This window comes from Castor canadensis, chromosome 7 (assembly GCF_047511655.1).
Source record: "Castor canadensis chromosome 7, mCasCan1.hap1v2, whole genome shotgun sequence".
NCBI classification, from domain to species: domain Eukaryota; kingdom Metazoa; phylum Chordata; class Mammalia; order Rodentia; family Castoridae; genus Castor; species Castor canadensis.
In genome coordinates, this window is record NC_133392.1 from 154,095,936 (window position 1) to 154,119,834 (window position 23,899).

Below are 23,899 nucleotides of genomic sequence, written 5' to 3' on the forward strand. Positions count from 1 at the left end.
GGCTGAGATCAGGAGGATCACAGTTCAAGGCCAGCCTGGGCAAATAGTTAGCAATACCCCATCTCAAAGGAAAAAAGCTGGGCATGGTGGAACACACCTGTCATTCCAGCTATTGCAAAAAGCATAAATAGGAGGATCTTAGTCCAGACTGGCCTGAGCAAAAAAGTGAGACCTTATTTCCAGAATAACCGAGCAAAAAGGGTAGGAGGTGCGGCTCAAGAGATAGCGAGCTTGCCTAGCAAGCACAAAGCTCTGAGTTCAAATTCCAGTAACACCAAGAAAAAAAGCCCTTACAATTATAAATCCTGGAGAGGCCAATTGCTGAAAGACAGGCAAGCTCAGGCCCAGAATCCCAAGTGGGTTCTAACTCCTGCTTTGGCATTTACAAAGGGGCCTTGGGAAAACTACTTAACATTTGGAGGTCTTGGTCCTCATCTGTTAGGATATTAAGAAGCTAGAAGTGGTACCCAGAGTGTGGTAGGCACTTACAAAATGTCACTAGTTGTGATGACTTAAATCCTTCATCCGACTCACCAGTACTTCATTTTCTATTGCTAAAAGTAAATACCACAGCCTGGGTAATTCATAAAGAAAAGAGGTTTATTGAGTTCAGGGTTCTGAGGGCTGGAGAGTTCAAGATCAAGAAGCCGCATTTGGCGATGTCCTTCTTGCAGGCGGGGCCTCTGCTGAGTCACAAGGCAGCACAGGGGATCACATGGCAAGAATGACTGACCATCCTTGTTAGGTCTCTCTTCTTCCTTCTTCCTTATTTCTTCCTTCTCCTTCTTTTTTTTTTTTAAAGAGACAGAGTCTGGATATGTAGCCTAGGCTGGGCCAATAGGTGTGGGCCACATCAGGCTTCTCTCTTTTTTTCTGTGGTACTGGAGTTTGAATTCAGGGCCTCACACTTGCTAGGCAGGCACATGAACCACTCCACCAGCACTTTCTTGTCTGTTGGCTACTTTTTAGATAGGGTCTCTCTTTTGTTGCCTGGGCTGGTCTTGAACCACAATCCTCCTGATCTCTGTCTCCCAAGTAGCTAGGATTACAGGTGTGAGCCACTAGTGCCTGGTTGCTTCTTCTCTTTATAAAGCCACAGTCCCACTGGATTCGGGTCCCACCTATGGCCTCATTTATCTTTAGTCACTTTCTGATGCCACCATCAGGTTAAGATTTTACCTTCTACATGCCTCACAATGGGGGTTAAAAGTCCAAATGAATGTGGGGGGCACATTCAAACTATTGTTGTTGTTAACTTCTCAATGAAATCCAGTCTCCTTAGTGGCGCTTTACTCTTTTCAGTGCACGTGAACTTGGGTCAGGCTTGTGAAGGTGTTTCCAGAGAGCCCATGGGAAATCCGATTCTGCCCTTCTGAGGCGCCTCTATGTTGACATCTGAGGATGTGAGAGGTTGGGGTCTCTTTGATACCTTGAAGTGCTGCAGGGAGACAATGACTCTCCAGGGCTCACATCTGACTCGCTATTTTTTTTGTTTTTTACTGTCTTCTCGTGGAAGAGTGGTTTTTCCATGTCTCCATGGTTGGAAAACTATTAACACAAGAACATTTCATGACCTGTGACAGTTGTATGAAAGGCAGATTTCAGCATCCATACAGGGTTTTATTGGAACACAGCCACACTCATTCGTCAGCGAAGCCTCTAAGGCATTCACGGTGTAATAGCTGAGGTCAGTTGTTGCAACAGAGACTGGATGGTCCACAGAGCCCTTCAAAGAAAAGGCTCCCAGACTCCAGTTTGAGGGTCAGAGTTTAGCATTCCTATAGATCCAGCTGGGTCCCTACCCAGCCAGGTTCCACCTTCGCCCCAGTGTCACCCCAAAGAGTGTGGCCCTTGAGGACAGGAAGCCAAGGGGAAGGAAAGCAATACCTCTGAGCATCCCCTCCCTGTCAGACCCTGCACAAGGCCCAAAGGCTGATGTCGTCTCAACAGGTGGCCAAATTCCCACCTCCAGCAGGAAAAAATGAGGCTCAGAGAGGCCAATCACCTGTCCCAGCTTTCTCAGGCAATAGGCGCAGAGCCTGGATTTGAACCAGTCTTGACAATATTGGCCACACCCTGACTTGGAATATTTGACCTCCCCCAAGTGGGAGGCACGTGAGGGTTACCAGGTCCAAGCTCTCTCAGGTGACAGAGCTACACTGGGGTAGGGGTGGCAGTGCTCTCGAGCTCAGCACTTCACGCCCCCCCCCAACACACACACACACCCATCCACGTTCCGCAGTGATCCCAGCGGTGGTTCCAGCCTGCGTTCTCACCCAGTGCTGGCAGCCAGAACAAACAGTCTGCCCTAACATCCTCTTGCACAGAAGAGCTGTTCCCTGCTGCCAGCTGAGGCTCTGAACACAAGAGGAAAACCTCAGCCGGAGCCCAGGGATGGATGGGGGGACTTAACGCCATGGAAAATGCCCGCCTGTGCATGGAGGTCAGGCACCACATGGGCTGAAAGGAGCCATTCTGCCTGCTTTTTATACGTCCAGTCCTATCCACCAGGCCTGGCCAAGGAGAAAGGAGGCCCTGTTGGCAAATGTTCTGTATTAGGAAGGGGGGAGGGTGTTTTATGAGGGTTTTAAACCGCCTCAGGCCTTTGCAGACTCCCTTTCCTGTGCTCCCTGGTGCCCAAGCACCCCCTCCCCACAGATTTCCATACCTGTCTCCCTCTCTGTTTCCTTTTACAGATCGCAATGCCCCCAGGCCTCCATTCCCAGGAAGACCCTCTGAGGCAGCCGATCTTAAACCTCATGTCACACTTTTTCCACTAGACCAGGACTTTTTCTCAATCCCACTCCCTTACTCAACACTGCCAGCATGTTCTGCTCCGGGAGGAGCCCGAACATTATTTGATGGTTGGGGAAGCAGCCAACCATCAAATAAAGCTGTGTGTGTCTGCTCTCATTCACATGTCTGCATGTGTATATGATGCCCTGGCTTCTATCCCCAGTACTAAAAAAAATGAAAGAGCTGGAATAGGGTGAGGAAGGTGGCAGAGTGGCTCAGCATGGGCACTAGCACTGGCTCCTAGGAGACTCCAACCTCTTGGGAGGGAATGGAGTGTTAGCAGGTCCCTGAGCTGGTATTCCAGGTGTCCCTGTCCACTCCCCTCCCCATCCTCCTAAGAGCACTGGGCCATCCCCTCCCTGGGCATTCATGGAGATACCTCACTGCTCTCCCTGCAACCACTCTGGGCTCCCAGAGTGTGTCCTGCACCCCTGGCCACACAGTCTTCACAATCCAACAATAGATCCTTCATGTCTCCCTCTACTTGCTCCACACACCCCCTCCCAAAGGCTCCAGGTGCACTGTGGGAAACCCGGAGTCCTCCTGAGGGGCTGCAGGACCCAACCTCACCACTCCTCAAACTTCAATAAACAAGGCAGCTCCCCAGCTCTTGTTTTATAAGATGCAAGAGAGATTCAAGACGTCTGAGCTGGACTCTGGTGGCTCACGCCTGTAATCCTAGCCATTCAGGAAGCATAGATTAGGAGGATCATGGTGCAAAGCAAGTCCCAGGCAAATAGTTTGTGAGACCCTAGCTTGTAAAAATCCAACATAAAACAGGGCTGTTGGAGTGGTTCAAGTGGTAGAGTGCCTGCCTAGCAAGTGTGAGGCCCTGAGTTCAAACCCCAGTATCACCAAAAAAAAAAAAGAAATCTGAGCAGAAAAAAAAGAAATCTACCCCACCCCAGCCTCTGTCCCCCAACCCTTCCAGCGTCTAGTGGTGTAACTCACTTGGCAATGGAGGAAGCTGGCCCCAGGGACAGAGCCTTCCCTGTCCTGCTCACTGTCCTGCAGGGAATAACTGCCTGATGAAGGTGAGGAAGGAGGGGACACACTTAGGGCACTTAGGATGCTCTTTTCTGCTTTTGCTCCTGGCACTTTGTTTAGCTGCTCGATTCCTTCACTGGGGACAGTAGATCAGCGTTCACTTACAAAACACAAAGAAAAGGTAAAATTATGAATCCCAGACAGTGGCAGAAGGCATTTACCCTCACACAGAACCCCCCTCAGCAGCTGCATGGGTCACATGTCCAGAAAACTGGCTTAGCCCACCCTCCAGAAGCTCCCAACCCAATGTGCAATTCTGAGAAAACCTCAGCGGTTACAAAACCTTGGGATAATGCTGTGAGGGAGAGAAATACAGGGTCCCTGGACCAGATTTGGTGGGGAGGGGACATCTAGAAAGGCTTCCGCTGGTTTCGATCCTCAGTAGAGGGGAAGAGTAAACCAGCTACAGTGTCAGATACTGAGAGCCAGCTCTCTAATCCTATGGCCAGTGGTCTTCCTCTTAGGGCCCCCTCCACTCACAAAGGACTGAAGGCAGCTCAGTCATGGGGCTCCAGCCTGCCCTGCCAGGTTGCACCTCCCTGGCTGTGCTGGCCCCGGCAGGGCTGAGTCATGGAAAAAGTTAGCTCTGCAGGCTACAACTCACCTCTCCCACCAAGTCCACAAAGGCTCCTTTCACATTTTCAGGAGAGAGTGAAAAAACCATGGGGCCCTCCACCCAGGCCTGGGATGTGAAATTTCAAACCTCACCCTGGAGTTAGATTGCATGCCTCCTGCCCCGAGGAAACAGGGAGGAGGGTACCAAAAGCAAAGGATAAGGGGTGGGAAGGAGGGAGAGGGATGATGTACTCCATGCACTTCTCACTGAAACGAGGCCACAAAGATCCATGGGCCGACCTGCTCAACTGCCCAGTGCCCCCTCACCTCTATCTTCCTGGGGACTTAGGGGGAAGGCAATATAGGAGCTCACAGCTCCTTTCTGGGAAGATGGTGACGGGGAGGCCTGAGGCTCATAGGATTCCACGTTCACAAAACCTACGTCCTGAAAATGGACCAAGTAGAAACAAGGCCAACATACACCTCAGGCCACCTGTGGATCTGCCAATCCCTTTTGGGATTGTCTGACGTGTTCCTATTTCCTCTAACTTTACCCAAAACATGAGAGAGAGCACCCTGCATGGCCTTGCATGAGTTAACTTAGATCTGCTGAGCCTCAATTTCCCCTGTATTGAATGGACCCTTGATTGAATGGACATGATGACATGCACCTCCCGGCCGTTAAGGAAATTAAATAAGAATGTGTGTACAGGGTACATTTGGGGTCTCAGTCTCTGCCCCCCCTCATCCCACTTCGAGCCCTCCATCTCAAACACAGGCCCATGGTTCATGGAAGTGGACTTTGGTGGTCACTCAGCTGGACCTTGCCTCTGGAGGATGGGGCCACAGGAGGTGCAGTGTCCAATCTGGGCCACTAGATGGCTCCAAGTATAACAGATGAGCACAGACTGCAGGGCCTTGGGGTCTCCACATTGAGTCCTCTTCTTCACAGGTCTGGCCACTGGGTGGATGGGATGGGGCCAGTCTCTGCCAGGCTGAGATTTCTGTCCCATTTTTAGAAGATGGAAAGAAGCAGTGACCATAATGGAGTCCTGATGTTAGCCATGCCCTGGGAACACAGGAGGGCAAGGGTCTACCCTGGGTCATCCTTTCAGGGGCGGAATGGAAGCTGTAGGCAGTCCTTGGCCAAGCCTCATCCTCCAACTCTCTCCTGCCTTCTTGCCAGAGTGGGGTGGGGTGGGAAGAGGAATTAAGTCTGGATTTGATTCCTCCCTTCTGTGCTTCCTAGCCAGTAACCTGGAAAAATGGGATAATGCCACTGCTGTAAGGTCAGTGGGAGGGTGAAATGTCAGAACACAGGCCCTCCATGACAAAGGGTAGCTCCTTCCTGACCCTTTTTTCCCTTTTGCTCTTCCACAGGCTCCAATTCACCCAGAAGGAAGATCCTCACCCACAGACTTCTCCCCAGAACCACAGTGTCTTTGCAGGCGAAGAGGTAATTCCCAGGCCGGCCTCCCCAAATCAGCCTGTCTGCAGGGGACTTTCTCACCCCTACAGAGCATTAAAATCCTGATTGCAGTTCACCCAGGCCTAATCGGCCTCTGGGGCTCAAGCCCAGAACTCCTGGTCTGAACATGTCCTGGGCTGGAAAGGGCTGCCCAGATTACAGAGCAGCCTGGCTCACTCTCCCTCCTCCGGCCCAGGGGGGTTCAGAGGGGGCGGGAGGCAAGTCCCATCAGCACTTTTAACTGGGGCTGCTTTTTCGTGACTCACCTCCCAGACTTCCTGCAATAGACAACTCCAAATAGCTCACTCCCACCCTCCAGCAGGAAGACACTTTCTTGCTGGGGAGGGCAGGAGGTTACAAGGTTACAAGATGGGTCCCAGGACAGGGCAGTCCAGGGGGACCCAAAGATAAGGGGAGACTGCTTGTATAGTACAGGGGCACAGGTTGAAGACGTTTTGTTTGCAGGCTTTTGTTATTAAGGAAATTGCTGTCAGTCAAGGTAATTCTAGCCCAGATGAGCAATAAATATGCTCCTAGCTAATCTTATGGGGATTTTATTGGCACCTGGGGCAGAAGTTCCTTTACCCTGACCACCCCCTCCCCTCAAAGCAAAATCCAGCTCCCCAGCCCTTCCCTCCTGCAACGCGGGGGACTTGGATCAGACTTAGAAAAGAACACGGACGGAAGACGGCCAGCCAAAGGTGAGGCGTGACTTCCTGGTCCTACCTGAAGGCAGGGGATGACCAAATGACCTGAAATAAACCCTGGGTGACCCGGTTTGCTTGAAGACTGGTGCGAGCTCCCCGCGGCCAGCCCAGCACTCTGGGGTGGTCACCTGGCCCGGGCGAGGAGGAATGTCTCAGGGAGGGAGCCGGCTCGCTGGAGTCGGTTCCAGCGTGTTCGGGTTCCAGCTGCGAGCCCTCAGGGACACGGGCGGCAAGTCCCGGCTTGCACAGAGGCGAGCCAGTCCCAAGAGAGTGCGAGTCGCAGCGAGCCCGTGTGCGCGCCCAGGCGCGCGCCCCGCGACGGCGCAGGGGGAGGGGAGGTCGCTGCAGCCACTCAGAGAAACGGTAGTGAAGCCTCCCAACAACTTTAACTGTCAATCAGACTTAATGGGGTATTAAAAAATTGTGGAGGGGGGGACACCCTCTTGCTCCGCGCCGCAGCTGCCCGGAGAGTGAAGGAATAACGCCGCGCAGACCAGGGCGTCCGATCCACGCGTGCTCCGTACCGGGCCCCTCTCCAAGTTGGAAAGGACAGAAAGAAGGCAATAAATGCTAAAAGGGAGAGAGCGAGCGGGATCGAGCGGCAACTCCCTGCCTGCGCTGGAAGAGAGGGAAGGAGGGAGCCGGAGAGAGCGAGCGCGCGCGAGGGCGAGCGCTGCACGTAAAGAAACTGACACCCGGACCCCCCACTTCTCCTGCACGCTGCTGGCAATCAGATCGCGTTTAAGCAATTTCCTGAGCCCAAGAATAGCAATGAGTCGGGAGACTTTCGCGGGCTGAAATTGGGAGCTCCAAGCACTTTTTCACCCCTTTTTTTTTTCCTCCTGGAAGGGGGGAGCTACAATTTGGAAACGGCTTCTCTCTCTCTCTCTCTCTCTCTCTCTCTCTCTCTCTCTCTCTCTCTCTCTCTCTCTCTCTTTAATCTTGCACTTTGAAACCTCGGAACTGTAGCCGGGTGCGCGCGTGTGGTTGGTGTCTTTTTTTTTTTTTTTTTTTTTCCCCTTTCCCTGCCTAAACTCTGTCAGTCTGTAAACATTACCTGAGAATTCCCCCAGCCGAAACGGCTGCCAGGGCAAGAAACTTCTTGTTAGAACTTTCCACCTCTCCGCCCCTCTCACCGTCCCTACCTCTGAGTCGCTTTTTCTCCTCCCAAGGAGGGCTTATCTTTTTCCTCCCCCCCCCCACCTTTTTTTTCTCACCCGGTGCTTTGCATCTGGGGAGAGGTCATTTTAAGAGTGGCCAGGTGGAACGCCTCTCGTCTGCTGACTTTGTTTATTTATTATTGTTTAGGGGTGTTTTCTTTTTCAATTCCTGTTTTGCTCGGTCCGGGGAGTTTCGCCCCCTACCCGGCTCCGCCGCGCGGAGGATGGTGTGGAAATGGCTGGGCGCGTTGGTGGTGTTCTCTCTGCAGATGATCTATCTGGTGGTCAAAGCAGCCGTGGGACTGGTGCTGCCCGCCAAGCTGCGGGACCTGTCTCGGGAGAACGTCCTCATCACCGGCGGTGGGAGAGGCATCGGGCGCCAGCTGGCTCGCGAGTTCGCAGAGCGCGGCGCCAGGAAGGTACGGGGCTCCGCGACACCTGGGAGTGGGCGCCGAGGGTGGGGGGACCCCTAGCGCGGGGGGGTGCGCCCACCTGCTGCGACTGCGGGATCCCGCGTCTGGGAGGGGGAGCTGAGAGTCGCCGACCACCCCCCTCCCCCCGTGCGCCACCCGCGAGTGCTGAGCTAGTCGGTTTCACCTTGTAAATTTTCCGGGCACCGGACTGTCTTTTTTGGCAGGTCCTAAGCTGATCTGCTCCTCTGGGATCGGCGGCTGGCTAGCTATTTACACGCCCCCAACCCCTAAACTTAGGAGACCCACCCATTCCCCACATTCCTCCCTCCCTAAGGAAGGTGTTGTGTGCCCCCCCCCCACCCCTTTTGCCCTCACCCTGCTGGAGTATAGGGTGTGCGCGCTCCTGGGTAGAGCTGGGAGCCGCCTGCTGGCTGGCAGGTTGGTATTTTCCTTGGCAATCCGCTTTCCAAGCCCCAAGCTCCAAAGGCACATGAGGGGCGGGTGGTGGGGGGGTGTCTTCGTTTGAGTTCGAAAAGGAGGGAGATCTTGGAGGGTCTGGACTGGCCTGAGAGAGCTGGGAGGCCCAGGTGTTTGAAAATCAGGAAAGAAGAGGACAGGGGTGACCAGCTGCCCATAAAGAGCCCTTGTTCTCACCTTCAGCCCTGTCCCTCTCTCCAGGACAGCCCCAGAGGAGGTCCCTCCCCAATGGGAGGTGGTCCTGTGAGGGATCTTTCCCATGGGGCACTGCTTTTCACTTTTTTGGTGGTCACAGCACCCTTGCCCCGATTTTTGGAGACCTGACGCAGGAGAGCTAGGAGGGTGAGCCAGCTGTCACTCAGCTCCTAACTCAGGCTAAGCTGACTCACCCAGTGACAAGAGCAGTGGAGAGAGGGATTTGAGACCAGCAGGCCAGGCTGTCTCCAGCCGGCCCAGTGAAGAGGAAGAGCGAAAACAGGGAATTAGTTTGAAATTTAAACTGTTGTGAATGAGGGGGGTAAAAGGACCAAAAAGCCAGCTGATCTGACATGGAGCCGCATACCTTAGGGATTAAGTAAATATGTACTGTAGAAAACCAAACCTGCATGTAATTCCAGGTTGCTTTTGTTTTGTTAAATACTGCCCTGAGATTTACACTTCCTCTGGGGCGGCTGTGACTAGGACTGAACTTTGGAGTGTGAACTATCAGCCAAAGCTGATTGCCCATTAACTCTTACCTAGCCGGGCTGCCAGGAGCCCCTCTGGGCCAAGCTGGTAGGGGTCCAGCTGTCCAGGACTCCCGCTTCTCCTTGGGTGGTTTGGACAGCTGCTTGACCTTGCAGTTGGAAGGGGAGTTCGGAAGTGTTTTTAACCCTTGGACACACAGAGTAAGGGGAAATAAGAATTGTGCTCAGCAGTTTTGCTTCCTTGAGGTGAAACTCCAAGGGTCCCAAAGCCCTTTGTGCAGGGGAGGAGGGCAGGGGATTGTTTGGGACAATCGCGTGTGGTTGTCATTCCTTAGCTGTCTGCATCCCACAGAGACTTTCTTCTGAATCCTCCAGCTGGCCCCAGTCCTAAGGCTCTTTCACTGCTCTTGTGACTGACTGAAATAGGCGTATGAGGAAGGCTTAGTCAATCTGGAAAAACTTGACTGACTGTAAACAATCCTAAATTGAAGGCAGGAGATGGCATTGCGGGTGGGTGTAATAGTGCAGAGTGGGGCCTACAAGTTCATGCACTGGGAGCCAGCCTCTCCTGACTTGGAGGGACACCCTAGTCCAGGGAATAAGCTTAGGGCAGATTAAAAATATGCTTTAAATTGATGGCAAGACACTGGCACCTGTGGTTCAGACCTGTAATCCCAGCTACTCAGGAGGCAGAGATCAGAAGAATCACATTTGGAACCCAGCCCTAGCAAATAGTTCTGGAGACTCTATCTGAAAAAAATCCATCACAAAAAAGGGCTCAAGGTGTAGGCCCTAAGTTCAAACCCTAGTACCACAAAAAATAAAAATAAATAAATTGGTGGCCAGGGCCCCCAAACAGGATCCACAGGAACCTGGAAACTTCCTGTGCCATTCACTGGGCTGGGAAAGGATGAACCGGAGGGCTGCCAGTAACCCTTAATTACCTGACCAATTACTGGAGCTACTGTGTATCAAGCCTTCCTCTTGCTGTCAAGGTGGGGGACAGCCAGGGCCCAGTGGGCTTGAAGACAAAGGGCCAGGGGTTGTGGGGGCTGTTGGGGACAGGTGTAGACAGTGGGCTGGGGGGTAGTCCAGGAGCATCAGAGAGAGCTGGAGAGGACCAGGGCCACCTGCAGCCTGAGTGATAGGGTAGCCCTATGTCTCCCCTTCACTGCTCTAAAGAAGTAGAGGCTGCACTTTGGTGGGATGGGATGAGGAGGGCAGAGGTCCCCAAAGGGGGAAGAAAGGATTAGTATCAGTGCCTCTGCAAACAGCTGACATGTGCAGGAAGAGGGGCTGACAACCTAGTTTCCCATAATGACCTTTATTTAAATAGGATTTGGCAATATTTGTGGGCAGTAGTGAGCCTCTGGCTACAGAGCTGACCCAAATAAGGACTTTCTTACAAGGATACCCAGAGCCAAGAGTTCAAAAGCTCCTAACGAGGAAACAGCTTACTTTATAACAAGGTTAGCAGAGGCAGACCAGTCACCCTTAGGGTCCCCAAGGGGAGGCTCTTGCTGGGTCCTCCCCACTGTGCTTTTTTATATCCTGGGTATTTATCCCACTTGGGATTCTTGTCACCAAAGAATCCAGAAGGTTCAGGCTTTTCCCCTTTCCTCCAAGGCTTCTGGGGTCCAGTCTGTAAAGTCTTGAGTTTGACAGGGTTTTAGCAGGAACTCCTGGAGTAGGAGGAGGGAGTTTATTCATTTGGAAGTATTTGGCTATTCCAGCATTTGGTCTGGTCTCAGAGAAGCAGCTGGATGACAGCGCTGGGCCAGCCCTGAGAGCAGGCCTGTGGAGGCAGGAGTGTCATATAAGCATCCCTTGCCCCACTGAGGACCCAAGAGTTCTGTTCAGGGAGGCAGTACGAGAATTGGCTTGGAGCCACATCTGCCTTGCTGTTACTGAATTTACAGTGTGTGGCAGCAACTAGCCAGGAGCTGGTCCCCAGGTAGATTGTGAATTTAGTTCTCCATCTGTCGCATTCAGTAACCCACTGTCCTTCCCATATTCCCAGCACTGGGGCTGACACAGGCCCATCATTCCCTTGACAGCTTTCATAGACCAGTTCAGCAAGCCTGCTTGTGGTGTCTGGCAGGTGCTGGCACAGCTCTGGGCCTGGGGTGGGGGTGGGGATATAGCAAAGATGAATAAAGACCCAGAGACAAGCCCAAGTGCTTACAAGAAAGGCACAAATTCTGTGTGCTTTTGTCCTGTGGCCTCAGTATCATACAACAACAGGTGACTGGGGAGGGAGAGGGGACCTGTGTCCTCATCACTATCTCAGCCTTTCTTGCTAGTCACAAAGATCCCACTGAGTGCAAATGAAGCAACCTTGGATTTGAAAATGCACTGTGACCCCACTCCATAGACACCCCCCCACTTCCAAACTCCCGGTACAGCCATGAGGTCATTGTCCTCTTGGATTTATTTCAACTGTCGTAGACCAGGTTAATGTTTCCAGCTATAACTTCGAAGAGAACAAGGAGCCTGCTCCTAACTAGTGTGTCAAGCAGAATTTCCTGGTTTTTATCCAAAAATCACCAAATTGTCTACTTGGGCTGTAAATAGAGTGTTCCTTTGACTTAGTACTACTCCTGAATCTACCCAGCTCTCGCTGGATTTTCCTAGCCCTCTGCTGATTCTGTTTAGACTTCACGTTCTTCTGAACTTGAATTTTTCCGAGCACACTTGTTCATGGCTGCACAGAGCCCTTCTGATCTATTTAGACGCAGTACACTCAGACTTCACCGCGACAGTTATGTTCTCTGGTTCATCTTGTCATTTGTTGAGGCCATCCACTTTGAGTAAACTGTCTCAGCTGTATTTATAAGAAGGTGTCCCTTCTACCCAAGAAAGTGGTCTGGTTGTCACAATCCCTCTAAGTCATCCCTGAAGGCCTGTCACCACTGTCAAAATCCCGCATAGTTGAGCATCAGTGTGGTAAGGGTTCCAAACCCCTCACTCTCTTCCTTTCCTTAGACAAAAGTGTGGCCTAGAATGTAACAAGACCCTTCTCCTCGTTGCCTTCAGGAGACACAATTTAAAATGACACCAACTCTATAATATATAATATATATTATATATATATATTTTTTTTTTTTGAAGATACTGGGGTTTGAATTCAGGGCCTTGTGCTAAGAAGGCCCTCTACTGCTTGAACCATCCCACCCCCAGCCCTTTTTTGTTTTAGCTATTTTTCTAGGCAAGCACTCCATCACTGAGCTACATCCCCTAGTCCTTATTTTTCTAATGGGGTCTCACACTTTGCCCCAGCTGGCCTGGACCATGACCCTCCTCTTATTAAGCTTCTGAATAGCCATGAGGCCCAGCTTTTTATTGGTTGAGATGGGGTCTTGCAAACTTTATTGCTCAGGATGGACTTGAACTGCAGTCCTCCTAATCTCTGCCTCCCAAGCATCTAGGATTACAGGCAGGAGTCATGGCGCCCAGCATCCATCAGACACTCGAAGCATTTCAAACATAGCATTTAGGTGAAACATGGACACCAGCAAATAGTTGAAGCCAAATGAACACAGAAGCGAATCTTATTAGATGCTAGCTAATCGAACATGTGCTCATCTGTCACAGCACCCCAAAGAATGAGTGATTTTAGAATTACAAAAATGGCATGATCCAAGATTGCTTAGGATCCAAAGTGTGAGAACAGGTTGGTAAGCACATGCTGGTGAGAGCTCTTTTGTTCCCTCACTTCTTCATTCATTGAACAATGTACTGAGTACTGCCATGGTCCAGGTGCGTCCTCTCCGTGGAGAGTGGACATGTTAGCGAGAGACATCATTAGCAAGGTAAAATAGTACATCAGAGTACAGTAAGTGCAAGGAGAAGGAGAGGAGGCGAGGAGGATAGAAGTGGACGCTGAGGAAAGCTCTGAAGGAAGTGAGGGTGCAGCGGGAAGGCGGTGGGTAGCATTGTGGACAGAGGAAAGAGGACTCCGAGGACAGACGTGGCAGCTGCAGAGTGGGCGGATTACAACCAGGACCGTGGGCTCCACAGGACCACCAGCTTTGGATTTGACCCTGAGTGAGACTGGGAGCTGGTCCTAAGTTAGACCCCATGGCTCCCAAAATGCATCTTGATGGCTTCTCTGGGCTCCTGGTAATACATGAGACTGTGGTAGTCACCATGACTGTGGTCACATATGTGACATACGTGACTGTAGCCACATGCAAGACTGTGGTCACATCCATGACTAACAACGTACGTGGCCATGGCCTGGACGTGGCTGTGTAGCTGTGGCAACTTAGTACTCTCCATGACCACGCAGTGCCTGACCTCGGCCACGCCCAGAGGCACATGTGACTGGCAGCCCGGTTCTGAGATGCAAATGCAATAAGGCAGCTTTGCTGGAGGCCAACTTCGAACCCAGGACTCCAAGCTTCAAAACCAGAGCTGTGCACATTGGGACACATAATCTGCGCCTGGCCCAGCCTGCCTCGGTCAGGGTTACAGAGAGGTCAAGAGACGAGCTGTTAAATCCTGGGACTCAGCGCACAGAAGGCTCTGGAAGAAGTCTGATAAGCAATGCTTGAGTCAACAGGATGCAGGCACAACCGGTCACCAAGTCGCCGTATTTGCGTACAGTGAACAGATGCTTGCCAAAGGACCAAAGGAGTATGGTGGCCCTCTGCTATCAGGGTGTACTTTAAAGTGGCAGCCAACAGGCAGGGGAATAACACGGTCGAGTACTTTTCACTGGACATCATCTAAAGATGCAGGGACCCACGTGAAGGATGTGATACCTCCCTCCCGCCAGTTCTGAGCTGCACCTCAGATGTGACCTGAGAGCTTTGATCATACAGAGAAGGGAGGGACCACTGTGCATGGAGGGAAATCTCGAGAGACTTCTCAAAAGAGGTAACAACCAAGGGAGACACAATAAGAACACATGAACAAGAGGGATGGCAACGATACACGTTTGTGCTTTTTTTGGTAGTACTAAGGTTTGAACTCAGGGCCTTGTGCTTGCTAGGGAAATACTCTATCACTTGAGCCACTCCACCCACCCTGTTTTGTGTTGGGTATTTTCAATAGCGTCTCCCGAACTATTTGCACAGCACTGAACCACGATCTTCCTGATTTCTGCCTCCTGAGTAGCAAGGATTACAGGCATGAACCACTAGGCACTTGGTCTTCAGTGACCTTTTAGGGACAGAACTGAAAACACACTTTGATCAGTGACACCTACAGTCATATGGTCTGCACTGCAGGATCCTCCTGGGTAGGTATCTCTGCATCACTGCCCCCACCTGTCCATCCCACTCCTACCAACACCTGACACCTCCACCACCCCAAGGCAGACCTTAACACCAGCTGCAGTTCTAGAACCAAGTTTTCAACCTGACAAAGGGAGCCAGGTAGGAGCTGCAGCCAGTGGAGGGGGCAGGCCCTACCTCCACTGAATGAGATGGGCTTACTCCTGTTTGGTAGCTTAGAATTTCAGGTCAGATTTTCATGTGATTTTTTTTTTTTTTAAGTCATAGCTCTAAAGAGAAAGAACAAATGAGGCTTGAAGACAGCAATTCTAGAAAACCACTCAGCACTTTCTCTTCTTAGTTGACTCTGCTTAGATTTCAAGATGACGGAGCTCACGCACTGAAATGCCTCTCTTATGCCCTTCCCCACTCCCTCACTCCTACCCAGGTGCAGAGAACCCCCGGCCCCATACAGCCCCCAACCAGGACCCTCCTCCTCCAGTGGGAGGCCCACCAGCTCTCCTCCAGGGCCAAGACGGACCCAGACCAGAGTGACCAGCCAGAACCATCTTCAAGGCTTCTGCTCACCCCTTCCTCAAAAGCACTCAGCCTTGGGACATGGCAAGGCCAGGCCAAAGCCGAGGGCTGGCCTGCAGTAGTATCACTTCAGCCAAGGTCCTTTGAGTGACAGAGGCCAAATCACTGGTCATAGCACCGTACAATTTCTAGTACCCCCAGGGCTACTGGGAACCTAATTCCACAGGTCTTAGGGTCTCCCTGGGCCATGCTGTGTGACTGTGTGTAAGTGATTGGATCTCTCTAGGCATTGCTTCCCTCGTCTGAAAAAAAAGAGGCGTGATGACTATATCAACCTCCTATCTCACTGTGAGTTTTTGCAAGAGACCACTCCTTGTTGGGACAGGGACAGTGGGGGTAGGAGGCAGGGGATCCTTCCCATCCCCCTTCCACCCCAGCTCTGCACCCTTTGCATATTGGACCAGGTGCTCAGCAAACACAAGGGGCAAAGGCAAAGTGCCCTCAGGCCTGACTGGCCCTGGTTCAGGGCCTCCCCCAGGACAGGAAGGATTCTACCCAAACCACAGAAGCCTTTGGGAATCTTAGCCTTCAACTTTTCTAGAAGTCTGTGCGAGGACTCAGAGTTTGGCAGTCTTCCCTCCCACTCATACCTCATGGGTGACAGCGGTCACTTTCTTCATGGGCAGGGACTGCTCCAGTGTGGGCTCTGCATGGCCCAGGGCTGGGACCAAAGAGGCTGGTGGAGGCCTGGGCCTCCACTTGGCTCCAGACAGCTCAGCCCCCAACACCACTCAGCTTCCCTTCCATGGGTCATTAAGTCATTTTCTCTCTGTATCCAAATAGCCCCACTGGTCGGCAGGGCTGTGGTGAGGCCATGGGTTGCCATAGAGGCTGACCACGCTGTGTGGCTGCTTGTCGATGTCTGTTCAAAAGACTGCAAGACTCAGAGGGCAGGGGCACACTCTCCCCATCTCACCTGGTGTCTTTGGCGCCTGACACAGTATCTTGTACACAGTAGGTGCTTCACAAATGATTGCTGCCTGAGTGAATGCGTGAACCACCCATCATAACTAGTGAGAGCCAGCGTGCACTGAGCATCTAGTATGTACCAAGGACCCTTTTAGGCACTTGACATGTGGCAAGGTCATTAACTCCGGGAGTTGGCCACTTAAAAATCACAGCAAGTAAGGGACCCCAGGTGCCCGCTGTCACTGAGGGTTTGGTTGCTTCTCAGTTCGTTGCTATATGGAAGAGACCAGGCTGGTGGCACCTACCTGGGGCTGCACAACACATGTCCTTAGTGGTCAGGGAATCAAGTCAGGCAACAGCAGTGCCAGTTCTGTTGATGGTTGGTCGGGAGGTGTCCTTCAGGTGGCTTTATGGACTCTAGAACCAGAAGGTCCCCAGATTGAGCTAACGTCAGGCCTGGCTCCAGGGTCTCACATTGTATTCCCAGCCTCTCATCCCTCTGTCTCATTGCTCTCCCTCACCTTTACCAGATGTCTCTGCCACGGGGCTGCTCACACTGCCCCTCCATGTTCCCGACTTAAATCCCCCAGCTCCAAGTCAAGTGGACGGATGGGTGGACAGATAGAGCCCCTGCTTAGCAGTTCTGGAAGGGGTAGAATTGAATCTAGCTGGCAAGGGTTAGCATGAGCCTCCACCAGTCCTCGGAGATGGTGTTCTGTTGGACTGGATGGCTGTGGGTCACAGTGTCTTGAGCGGCAGAGTTTGAGAGTGGGGTGATGGGCTCCCAAAAGCCAAAGTGGAGTGCTGTGACCAGGAGCAAGAGGTCAAGTATAGCCATCTAGTATCCTTCTTTGTGGAATGACAACACCTAGTTTTCTGTGATTCCAAATGGAAACTACCAGAAGACCGGACCTGCCTATGCCACCCAACCCTCCAGGTGTAGTCCTGCAGACCTTATCAGGTCATTTGCTGAGGCTGGCAGGGAAAAAGGATAGAACAGACTTCTTTAGAGTTGAGCTAAGGCTCGCTGTCCTCAGGGAGTTAGGAGTTCAAAGAGGTAAGGTATGCAGCCACTGAACTGGTCAGTAGGTTATCAATAGGCCTCCTTTGGAAACTTCTACAAGATGTAAGGACACTGTGATAAGAGGATAGAAAGGCCCTTTGCTAGGTCACAGCTCCCAAGGGTGTTTCTGTGAGTGAACGGTCAGTGGACAGACAGGACCGACACCACAGGCCCTTCTGCGGCTGGGGCTGAGGGCTCTGGTCCTCTTAGAGCTCCCACACTTGGCATACACTCCCATACAGGCTCATGGCTGGTCACCACTGGGTGCTGGGCCAGTGTGGCCACAAAGGGCAGCCTGACCTTCGTGTGGGCAGGGGGGCCTGCCAGGCACGCCCACGTGGAGCTTGTCCACCCTGGGCTCCACCCCCCACGTCCTCCCAGCTCAGTCAGCAGGGCAGTCTGACCCAATCTATCCCAACCACTTCCCTGTGAACACTAGGCGGAGGGGGCAGAGGCCCTTTGGGGACAGCGAGACACAGGTTCAGTGTGGGCTGGGAACACTGTGTGCCCTCTGGGGGTTCACAGGTCCATTGCCTGGGTTCTGGGGATATCTGCTGAGCTTTCTGACCAGCGGAAGTGTGACAGAGGGTGTGCATGTGTGAGTGTGCTGTGTTTCCTTCCTCATGGAGTCAGTACAGTATAGCAGTTGAGATTTTGAGGTCAGGAGTCAGGCACAGTGAAGTTCATATGCTGGTTCTTCTGTTTACTTGCTGTGTGACTTGAGCAAGCCAGTAGACCTCTCTGAGCCTCAGTTTCCTTATTTGCCAAATGAGGATTAAATGAGAACATCTCTAAAATTCAGATCACAGGCCAGGACTGATGGCTCACACCTGTAATCCCAGCTACTTGGGAGGCAGAGATCAAGAGGACTGCAGTTTGAGGCCAGTGTTTATGGGGGAAGTTAGCAAGACCCCATCTCAACAAATAAACTGGGCTTGGTGGCATGCGTCTGTAACCCCAGCTATGTGGGAGCCATAGGTGGGAGGACTATGGTCCAAAGCCAACCTCAGGCAAAAAATGTAAAATCATATTTGAAAAATAAATAAAGCAAAAAAAAAAAAAAAAAAAAAAGCCTGTTACAGTGGCTCAAGTGGTAAAATGCCTGCCTAGTCTGTGCAAGGCCCTGAGTTCAAACCTCAGTACCGCCAATAACTAAAAGTTCAGTGCTCGGTAAGCGTTGGCTCCCCAGCCCCAGCCCAAGGCATTTCTGCAAGGGTGAAATGCTTTGTCGTTCTAAGTGATGCCCATGGTTAGGAGGGGAGGGGACTACGGCATTGACTTTGGAGTTGACACTTGTTTTTGTTTTCGTTCTTTTTTATGGTACTGGGATTTGAACTCAGGACCTACACCTTGAGTCATTCCACCAGCCTTTTTTGTGAACTGTATTTTGAGATAGGGTCTTGTGAACTATTTGCCAGCTCAAACCTTGGTCCTCCTGATCTCTGCCTTCTGAGTACCAGGATTACAGGCGTGGCCACTGGCGCCTGGCTTGGAGAAGACACTTGGACTTCCATTCCAGCTCTGGCCGGAAGCCATGGACAAGCCCCTTCAAAGGCTCCAGTGTCAAATGGCAACAAAGCCCGTGCTTTACACGATACACACTTACGCTTTACAGTCCCAGAGGTCAGAAGACCTGCGTGGGTCTCACTGGGTGAAACTCAAGGTGTCAGTGCTGTGTTCTTCTGGAAGCTGTAGGGAGAATCCATTTCCATTGCTCACAGTTCTTGACTTGTGGCCCCTTGCTGGGTCCCTTCCTCCATCTTCAGCATCCACAAAGTCGCACTGTGTTGCCACTCACTCTTCCATCGCCCCACCTGTCTCCGACTCTCGGGTCTCCCTTACCATTTTCCTTTCCTTCGCAGTGCTGAGAATGGAGCCAGGCCTTGCACGCGCTAGGCAAGTGCTCTACCACTGAGTCACATAACCCCCTCATTGCCTGCTTTTAAGGTCCTGTGATTACATTGAGCCCACCTGAATAATCCAGGATAATCTATCAGCACCTTGAATTCCCTCCCCTGTAGGTGACGCATTTGCAGGTTCTGGGGACTTGGGTGTGACATCTTAGGGGGGCTGTTTGTTGATCACACTCTCTGAGCCTTGGCTTCCTCATCTGCAAAGCTACGGTGCCAGCCTGAACCTCCCAAGGCTTTTGGGGTGGGTCCCTAAGATTTGAGTGCCTGGCAGGGGTCCAGGGGCTCTGGCTGAGTCTTCCCTGAGTGCTTGCTGGGCTCAAAACCCTGTTCAGGTGCCACAGGGTCCCCAGGGATGAAAAATGGCACAGTGTCCTCTGCAGAGCAGCTGGCAGTGTGGCAGGGGCTGCCCTTGGAGAGCAAAACAGAAACAGGATGTGATCCGTTTCCAGCGGAGTGGACAGCTACTCCACAGGAGAGCCAACTCTGGTCCTCCTGGAGGGCTTGCTACAGGGATAGACTGGATGGAAAGACATTTAGGGGCTCCCCTACATCAAGGTATGGCACAGGTGTGGCAAGGGTCCAGGCCCCTCCTCTGTCTAGCTCAGGAGAAGGACCAGCAGTTGCAGTGCCTTGTAGTGGGATAGGCAGAGGCAGTTGTGAGCATGGAGGGGGCTATTTTTTATTTATTTATTTTGCGGGACTAGAGTTCAAACTCAGGGTTTCTCACTTGCAAAGCAGGCTCACTACCACTTGAGCCACACCTCCAGTCCATTTTGATCTGGTTATTTCAGAGATGGGGGTCTAACAAACTATTTGCCCAGGTTGGCCTCAAACCATGATCCTCCTGATCTCAGCCTCCCCAGTAGCTAGGATTACAGGCATGAGCCACTGGACACCCAGCAGTGATACTCCCCACAGGCTGAACAATTTGCTTCTCAGAGCAAAGGAACTATAACTGTTACCATTTTAAAGATGAGAGAACTAAATTCAGAGAAGTTAAATTCTTGTCTAAAGTCACACAGCACATGCAGCCTGGGATTCAAATCCAGGCAACCTGGTTCCTGGAAAAGGAAGCCTGGCTGTGCCTAGGAATAGGGTCTATGGTGAGGTATTCGGGTGGGGTAGAAGGGGACAAAGGCAGAGGGATGAGTGTGTCTAGAAAGGAACAGACAAGAGAGGTTGGTTCCTCTGGGGAGTCCAAGAGAGTCTGGCCTGGCCAGGACAGAAGTAGGAGAGGGAAGAGCAAGGGCTGACCTCATAGAGCTGCTGAGGGAGCTTGGACCTGACTGGGATGCCACTAGGGAGCCATTGAAGGGCTGCCAAAGGATGCATGACCAGCCCAGGTTAGCAGAAGGTGAGGGGTTTTCCAGTGGAATTCTCTGATACCGGAGGAGGCTCTTTGAGCACCATAGAAAGTCACTTTCTGGCAAGCTGATGCTAAGGGAAAACCCCACCATGCCTGGCCTGGAGCAGAGGCCCTACAGGCTGCTCCCAACATGCCGCCCCTTACAGGATATGCTAACCGGCCACTTCCCCTAGCAACGTTCTGCTTCCTGAGTCCCACAGCCCTCCAGGCCCAGACCCCCATCGCTGCCACTGCAGCTGACCTTTGTTGCGCTCTGAGATTAAACTTGATTACTAATTAGTGGCCCGTGGGATACTTAACCTTGGCACAGCTTGCAAGTATTTGACGCTTGTCTTTGGAGGCCGGTCTCTAAATTAGGCTTAATTAGCTGTTCCTGGGACAGAGCTGCCATGGTGTGTTATTGGACACGCCAGTTTTGTGGCCAACTTCGTGAAGCGGTGCTGGCATTTAAAGTTCATTTCCTCCAAAATAACAGCTGGATTCTCACCTCTGATGGCAGTGACCAGAAGTGCCACCTGCCAGGTGGAGGTCCAGCCCAGCCACTTCCTGCCTGTGCTCTTGATGGTCCCTTACTCTTCTGGGCCTATCTCTAAAATGGCCCACTAGCTAAGCAAGGGCCTGAGCACTTGGTCCACGCCTCCAGTCCATTTTGGCCAGGTTATTTTGGATCTAGGGTCTTGATTTTTGCCAAGACTTCCCTGGACTGTGATCCTATTTTACACTCCACCCCAATCACTGAGCTGACAGGCATGTGCCACCATGCCCAGTTTGAGGTGGGGTCTCCCCAATTTTTTGGCCCAAGCTGGCCTGGAACCATGATCCTCTCGAGCTCCGCTTCTCACAGTAGCTTGGGGTGACAGGCACCACACCCAGCTATTGGTTGAGATGGAGTCTAGCAAACTTTTTGCCTGGGCTTCCTTGAACTGTGACCTTCCTGATCTCAGCTTCCCAAGTAGGTAGGATTACAGACTTGAGCCACTGGTGTTTGACAGGGAGAGGAATTTAAGTATTAACTCCAGCAAAAGTGAAGGTGGAATTGGTTGTGGGGTTCAACTGTCCCTCCCTCTATTCCAAGGGTGCTTGTTAAAGACCTGGGGTCACTTTGTGGCTCCCCACCCCCCCATACAAGGCAGAATAGTCACCAGTTATTGGGATTCCTCCAGCCAGGAAGCCCCAGCTTCTCACAGCACACCAGAGGCCAAATCTGGAGTGGGAGGGGGGTTGATGGGGGAGCAGGAAGCAGGCTGGGGCTCTCTACAATTCAAAGTTCTCCTGCCTGTCCTCATCACCTGAGGCTTCTGACCAACCAAGCTTAGGGTGCATTTTCCTGCACTTTTAACCTTACCCACACCCGCACAGGAAGCCCAGAGAGGCCAAGTGACTCATCCAAAAGTCACACAGCAAATCAACTCCAGAGCAGATTCCTAGAGTCCCCACCGGGAGGGCAGACAGGCAGTGAGTGGGGGGAGGTAGTGCAGGGCTCTGGGGGGGAGGAGCCCAGGGGGAGGCCACCTGAGGCTTTGGCATTTCTTTATACCTGGAGGGTATCCCTCGCCCCCCACCCCACCCCCCACCCCCGCTCAGGTTGAGCGTCCCAGAAAGCCCAAAGCCCCACATGCACGTCCCCATCTCCTGGGCAAAAGCCAGAGCTGACCCCAGAGGCCCAGCCCTCGGCTTTGGAGGCCCCTTGGGGAGGCTGACCGCAGATGGGCGCCACCAGCCTCCAGGGGTGCCGGGGAGGGGGCCGGCCCTGCATCTGGGCGGGTGCCTAGGCCGGCGCGGCGGAGGAGGGCGGCGGACGGTTCACGCGGCGGCCAGCAGACTGGCTGCGTGTTGCAACGTCTGGTGGCTTTGCAGCATCCTGTCCGCGTGTGCAGCTGGGCCGGCGGGGGAGCGTGAGTGGCTCTCAGGCCGTGCGGCCGGCCGCGGCCGCTGGCACCTTGCTTCCCATTTGCAGCTCGGGTTCAGCCACAGGTCAGCGGCGCCCATGACATCACGGCCTTTGTTTACCAGCGCGGGTCTGGTCACCTAGGAAGAGCCTGCGGTCAGGGTGGCGGAAGAGGCCCCCTTTCCCAGCCCTGCCTCCTCCCCATCTGCACCTAGGACTCCAGTCTGACCCCCTACTCACTGTCACCCCGTCCCCCACATTCACCCCTTCTTCCCATCTGCACCCAGGATCCCAATCCAAACCCCTCTACTCACTGTCACCCCTTTCCCCCATCTGCACCTAGGACTCCGATCTGACCCCCTACTTACTCTCACCCCTCCCCCCCATCTGTACCCAGGACCCTGCCCCTCCTACTCAGCCCCCACCCTTCCCCCATCTGCACCCACGATCCCAATGGGACCCCTCTACTAACCCCCCATTCTCTCCCCATCTGGCACCCTAGCCCCTCCCCCCACCTACCTCCCACTCCCCACCCTTTTCTCTGTCAGCCAAATGGGATCCTGGCCCAGTACTGCAGCCCCGCCTGCCCCTCCTGGGACCCCCCCCTGCCCCACCTCTGCAGGCTGGGCCCACTTGCAGAAGGACTTCCTGGAGCCTCCTGCCAGACCCGCTGAGGTCCAGCCACCCTGTGAGTCATGTGAACCCGCTGGCCTGGGGCTCCCTCTAAGCCAGGCGCTGCAGCTCTTGGCTGTGAGGGCCAGGGGTGTACCTAACGCTCTGTTACGGGAAACTGTTTACTGCCAACTTGGTGGGTAGCTGACCTGGTGCCCTCTTCCTGGGGAGCAGCCTGACTACCTGGATGGCCTCCCGTCCTCTCCCCGCTTCCTCTGCTTCACCTTAGAGTTCTGGAATCTGAAGGGACCCTGGGGACTTAAGTAAAGATTCTCTTCCTAGATACCTGGGACTTGCCAATGCCCACCTTCCCAGGGGGAAAGGCAGGTGCGGGGGCTCAGGGTCTGCCATTTGTTCTTGCATCTTCTCAGTCCAGTCTTTAAGCGTCCCCTAGCCCTCTTCCTGTGGCAGCTGCAGCCAACCCTGCAGGCAGCCTGGATCCCTCCTTTCCAGTCACCTCCACCCAAAAGCCTCACCCCAGCCCCCATCACCTACTTAACTGTACAAAGCCTCACCACTTCCTTTGGCTCCCACCCCCATCCCAAACATCCCTTCTAGCAGCGAGAACTTGTTCAGAAATCCAGGTCAGAGGTAGTCATTTCTTTACAACCTTCCCAAAGGGCTTCCATCGCAGTCAAAGTAGAATTCAAAGTCCCACTATGCCTGGTGTCTCCCACTTGGCTCTGTCACACTGGGCTCCTTGCTGTCCGCCAACACACCAAGCTCATTCCCACCCCAGGGCCTTTGCACTGGTTGTTCTCTCTGCCTCTTTCCCTGAACATTTTCACTGTTCCCTTCTTCACTTCCCTCAAATCTCTGCTGAAATGTTACCCACGCCCACACCAATACCACTCCCACCCATGATCACTCTCCATCCCTCCCATGCATCTCTGGCCACCTCTATATAGTATATAGTCATTTGGTCAGATGGCTCTTGTCCTGTCTTCTGTACATTTATTCCAT

At 52.8% G+C, this 23,899-nt stretch overlaps 2 protein-coding genes across 8 annotated transcripts in view; one reads left to right on the top strand and one right to left on the bottom strand.

Moving 5' to 3' along the window:
• Aadacl4 (arylacetamide deacetylase like 4) overlaps nucleotides 1-9,485 on the bottom strand; it is a 50,430-nt gene extending 40,945 nt beyond the window's left edge. The window contains exons 1-2 of one of the 4 annotated variants that reach the window (XM_074081316.1): nucleotides 6,593-7,568; nucleotides 3,748-3,943 (exon numbers count right to left, since the gene is read on the bottom strand). The gene's annotated coding sequence lies outside the window, so the exon portion shown is untranslated. Of the gene's footprint in view, nucleotides 1-3,747; nucleotides 3,944-6,592; nucleotides 7,569-8,330; nucleotides 8,414-9,360 lie in introns of those variants that run through there. The other 3 variants (XM_074081317.1, XM_074081318.1, XM_074081315.1) reach the window with 3 other exon arrangements.
• Nucleotides 5,838-23,899, top strand: part of Dhrs3 (dehydrogenase/reductase 3) — a 35,428-nt gene continuing 17,366 nt past the window's right edge. Inside the window, exons 1-2 of one of the 4 annotated variants that reach the window (XM_074081320.1) lie at nucleotides 5,838-5,854; nucleotides 8,003-8,152. In XM_074081320.1, coding sequence (XP_073937421.1) covers nucleotides 8,003-8,152 — 150 coding nt within the window. In that variant the 5' untranslated portion in view covers nucleotides 5,838-5,854. Of the gene's footprint in view, nucleotides 5,855-6,142; nucleotides 6,568-7,957; nucleotides 8,153-23,899 lie in introns of those variants that run through there. The other 3 variants (XM_074081321.1, XM_074081322.1, XM_020160067.2) reach the window with 3 other exon arrangements.